The sequence below is a fragment of the Cebus imitator genome, unplaced genomic scaffold (genome assembly GCF_001604975.1).
Source record: "Cebus imitator isolate Cc_AM_T3 unplaced genomic scaffold, Cebus_imitator-1.0 Scaffold258, whole genome shotgun sequence".
In the NCBI taxonomy this organism is placed as follows: domain Eukaryota; kingdom Metazoa; phylum Chordata; class Mammalia; order Primates; family Cebidae; genus Cebus; species Cebus imitator.
In genome coordinates this window covers 2102885-2107306 of record NW_016107573.1, presented here as the reverse complement: position 1 = coordinate 2107306, position 4422 = coordinate 2102885, and the positions used below count along the sequence as shown (strand labels likewise).

At 47.2% G+C, this 4422-nt stretch overlaps 1 protein-coding gene across 3 annotated transcripts in view; it reads right to left on the bottom strand.

Annotated features, from left to right (window-relative positions):
- The window catches only part of PES1 (pescadillo ribosomal biogenesis factor 1), a 20867-nt gene extending 16829 nt beyond the window's left edge, over positions 1-4038 (bottom strand). Inside the window, exons 1-2 of one of the 3 annotated variants that reach the window (XM_017499588.2) lie at positions 3721-3830; positions 393-472 (exon numbers count right to left, since the gene is read on the bottom strand). In XM_017499588.2, the coding sequence (XP_017355077.1) occupies positions 393-472; positions 3721-3744 (104 nt within the window). In that variant the 5' untranslated portion in view covers positions 3745-3830. Of the gene's footprint in view, positions 1-392; positions 473-3720 lie in introns of all 3 variants that reach the window. The other 2 variants (XM_037728201.1, XM_037728200.1) reach the window with 2 other exon arrangements.
- Positions 4039-4422: the final 384 nt, after the last annotated feature.

The window sequence follows — 4422 nt, the reverse complement described above, 5'->3', positions numbered from 1 at the left end:
AAGTGGGCCAGGTGAGCTGTGGAGGCCAGGGCAGATGCCAGGGCCCACAGGCCACAGTGAAGTCTGATTTTGACTCTATAAGAAATGAGAAGCCCTAGCTGCAGGATCGGGGTCTCTTCTGCCAGAAGGGAGGGATGGATGGCATACAGCCAGCCCAGCCCGGCTGGCTCATCCTGACGATCCAGTTCAGTTCTCCTCCATTTCCCGTTGGACCACACCTGGCAAACACAACTCACTAAAGCAAGGGCAGGTGAGAAAGAGAAGGAATACCAGAATTCCAGAATGGGAATGGCAACTCAGGTGAGACAGGGATACAGCTGAGTTTTTTCTGTACAATTGCACTGCCCGGGCTTCCCGAGGTCCCTCTATATTCCCTTTCTCTCCAAGCTCACCTAAAGTCAGCCAGGCTCAGCTGGAGCTTCTTTCGGGCTTTGTTCCGGGTGATGTAGTTGGTGGCTGAGCCTCGTTCATACTTGGAGAGGAAAAAAACAATTCTCCATTAGCAATGATTGCAGTGACTAACATCAAACTCTGGGCATGCCTAGTTCCAGAGGCAACTATCACTCTGGATAAGTGGCTGAGATGAATCTGGGAGAGGAAATGCTGCAGGGAAGGAGCTGACCTGACTGGATGAGCTCTCCTGTGTCACACTTGCAGCTGTCAGAATAGGGAACACATACATTTGCATGATGTTGAGGACTGTGAGGCTGCTATGGATGGGGACTGTGCCAAGTGCTTAGCACTAGCTTTGAATGTTGGCCATTACAACCAGTGATTTTCACACATTTCATTTAATGCCTACAACCGTGTGATGTAGGTGCTGTCAGAACCCCCATTTCATATAGGAGAAAACAGACTCATAAAATAAACCTGTGTAACTCTTAAAAAGCACAGAGCTTATTTTGTTTGTTTCCTTGGGTTTTTTTTTTTTTTTTTTTTTTTTTTTTTTTTTTTGTGGTTTTTTTTTTTTTTTTTTTTGGAGACGGAGTTTCACTCTTGTTGCCCAGGCTGGAGTGTAATGGTGCAAACTGGGCTCACCAAAACCTCAGTGTCCCAGGTTCAAGTGATTCTCCTGCCTCAGCCTCCTGAGTAGCTGGGATTACAGGAATGCACCACCACACCCGGCTAACTTCATATTTTTAGTACAGCTGGCGTTTCTCCATGTTGTTCAGGCTGGTCTTGAACTCCCGACCTCAGGTGATCTGCCCACCTTGGACTCCCGAAGTGCTGGGATTACAGGCGTGAGCACCTGGCCAAGCACACAGCTTTTTAAGAGTTGGGGCTGGGGCCGGCCATGGTGGCTCATGCCTGTAATCCAAGCACTTTGGAGGCCAAGGCGGGTGGATCACCTGAGGTCGGGAGTTCAAGACCAGCCTAACCAACATGGTGAAACCCCATCTTAAAAAAAAAAAAAAAAAAAGAGTTGGGGCTGGTATTCAAACTCAGGTTTGAGTCCAGTGCCTGAGTGCCTAATAGCTAAGCCGGTGTTCCTAATCTTTTACTCTACTTTTCTTCATTATAACCTTTTCACCACCACCAGGAGACTTATTAGACACCCCCTTCCTCCCTCACCCATAACCCTTTCTTCCCCACAGCTGCAGAAAATGTTAATACCAGAGATATACTGCAGGTCTGTCTATGTAATGTGGTCCTCAGGGGGCCCACAACCATTGTAATATCTAAGATACTGCCCCTCAACCAATTTTGCTCCTTTGAAGGTGATATTACCCTGGCTGAAAAAGCATGTTCTAAGCCATACAGCTTCTCCCCTTCCTCATTCATTCATTCATTTAACAGGAAATAAAAGGTCCTCTATCATGTTCAAAGCACTAAGCTAGATGCTATGAAGGCAATAAAGACAAAACGCCTGGTCTCTACTTGCCCCCAAGCAGCATATTGTCTTGTGTAACCATCTGGATGCCTGTGGTGCTAAGATGCTGCCTCATACCCACATCTCCGTATCCCTCACACCTCTGTATCCCTAGACAGAGACGAGTAGTGTACTGCAACAGATACCCTGCCAGCTAACAAGCTTGTCCTTTCCAAACAAGATCTCTGGGCTAAGACAGCAGGGGCCTCTTTGGCTAGGTTCAGCTCTAAAGAGACAAACCTGTTAGTCTCCTGGGGTTACGTTTACTAATGACATCATAGTCACGAAACATACCCTTCATTCATTCTTTCCTTTAGACATTCGTTCATTATCTATTGGGTATCAGGCCCATGCCAAGTCCTGGAGATATAAAGACGAGTTTCAGGCTGCCTTAAGAAGTTGAGTTTTCATTTATAGTGTTTTCAATTGCCCTATGCTACACTTACCTCTGTCACCATGCTTACCCTTTTGAATGTTAAAGAAATAAATAGTTCTCAATGAGGTTACTTTACACCCTGGGTATGTGCTGGGAGGAGGAGAATTCAGCAATGTTTGGAGACATTTTTGGTTGCTGGGTGCTACTGGCATCCAGTAGGTAGAGGATCAGGGATGGTGCCAAATATCCAACTACACACAGGGCAATCCTTCCCACAACAAAGAATCATCTTTGTTGATTCTGGCTCTGAAACCCGGCTTTTAAAAATTGTAGGCCGGGTGCGGTGGCTCAGGCCTGTAATCCCAGCACTTTGGGAGGCTGAGGCAGGCATATCACAAGGTCAACAGATCGAGACCAGCCTGACCAACATGGTGAAACACCATCTCTACTAAAAATACAAAAATTAGCTGGGCCTGTTAGTCCCAGCTACTGGGGAGGCTGAGCCAGGAGAATTGCTTGAACACAGGAGGTGGAGGCTGCAGTGTACTCCAGCCTGGTGATAGAGTGAGATTCCATCTCAAAAAAGAAAAAAAAATTGTAACGATTTTGTTACCTATCTACATCTGCAATTCAAGGGTAGGTTTTCTGTCTTAGCACTGGATACTCAATAGTTTGTTGGGTTAAAAACACTGGCAATCGAAACTTTCACTCTGAAAGAAGCACTTAAGCCAACTATATCTTCCTCATTTCCATTCCCTTCCCAGTCTTTCATCTCACTGAGCCGATTCTCCATACAGCCATAAAAACTCCCTGAAAAACTGTGATCGTGTTACTCTTCCTTTAGTTGATTCTTACTGCACTTAGAATAAAATCCAAGCTTATAGACCTTGCACGATACAATACTTATCCTACCCCAATCTTACCAGATGCCATTCTTTTCTTGGTTTACATCCGAATCATCCTGATGTACTTCCAACTCCTTACACACGGCATGCCTTTCCTGCCTACAGGTCTTGGCACTTGGTTTCCCTGTCAGGCTCCCTTGCTAAGCACTCCCATGCCCCAGAACCCATCCAAGACGTTCTGATCTTTCCCATTTCAGCTGAAAAAGAGAACTTCCAAGACAACACTAACCAAATAATGTGACAGTGCAACAACGGTGAACGCTACGTAATGTTTATCAGCCTTTTGGTAAATAGTCATGCCACAGCTCGGCTACTTAACAAGCTTGTTAAGTTCAACTCTTTTTCACAGTCCTCTCCACAGAAAGAACTCTACAGTTCGTTCTCGGATTTCACTAAACGAGGACTGCCATCCTTGCCCATCCTCTGACCCCTTCTCGCAGCTGACTGCCGTCGCATTGATCCTGTCTTTCCAGTCTCCACGAGAGGCGGAGCCCGGGAAAAGGGCCGACCCCCATGGTCCGCCGCCCCCGCACCCCACCCCTCAGGAATCCACCGTCTTTCCCACTCACCTTCTTCTTCTCAAGGCCTCCCATCGCTCCACGTTGACCAGCAGACTAGGGCCGCGCGGACAGATAGCGCCACTTCCTCCCGTACGTGCCCTGCCAAGGACCGCCCCCCCCCCAACAATGTCGGTTTGCGCGAGCTGCCCAATGAGATGCCTGTAAAAGTCCAGGGAAAGATGGGGATTTTCTCCTCGAAACTTAAAACTATACACTGAAAAAAAAAACATTGAGACTATTCTTTCCAGATCTTTTCCTATTCTAATAAACTACAACCGATTTAAATGTTAAAACAAACACGGATATACAGGCATTTATGTAATCTTCCTGATGACCGTCCTTGACTGTGAGCCTCGTTGCATGATGGGACAGAGAGAGGCGGAAGGCTTACTGACAGCGCAGTGCCTTCTGGGATGCAGAGGGGCAACACACTCCGTGGTGCGTGATGGGATTGCGTTGTCAAGGTAACGGTTGCTAAGCGTTGTCAGAACTTGGCTGGCGCGGCTGGGAAGCGGCTCCCGCGGCGCGAGGTGAGGCTGCGCTTGGTTCCGCACCGCCTTCGGGTTCTCTTTAGTTCATTTGCTGTGAAGCGGATAAAATAGAGAAAAGGAAGACATTTTTCCTCGCGGAGGTATAGACACCCAAGAGGCCACTTATATTTTCTGAGCCTTAGTAGTGGACTCGTGGCATATTTAAAACACATTCAAGGCC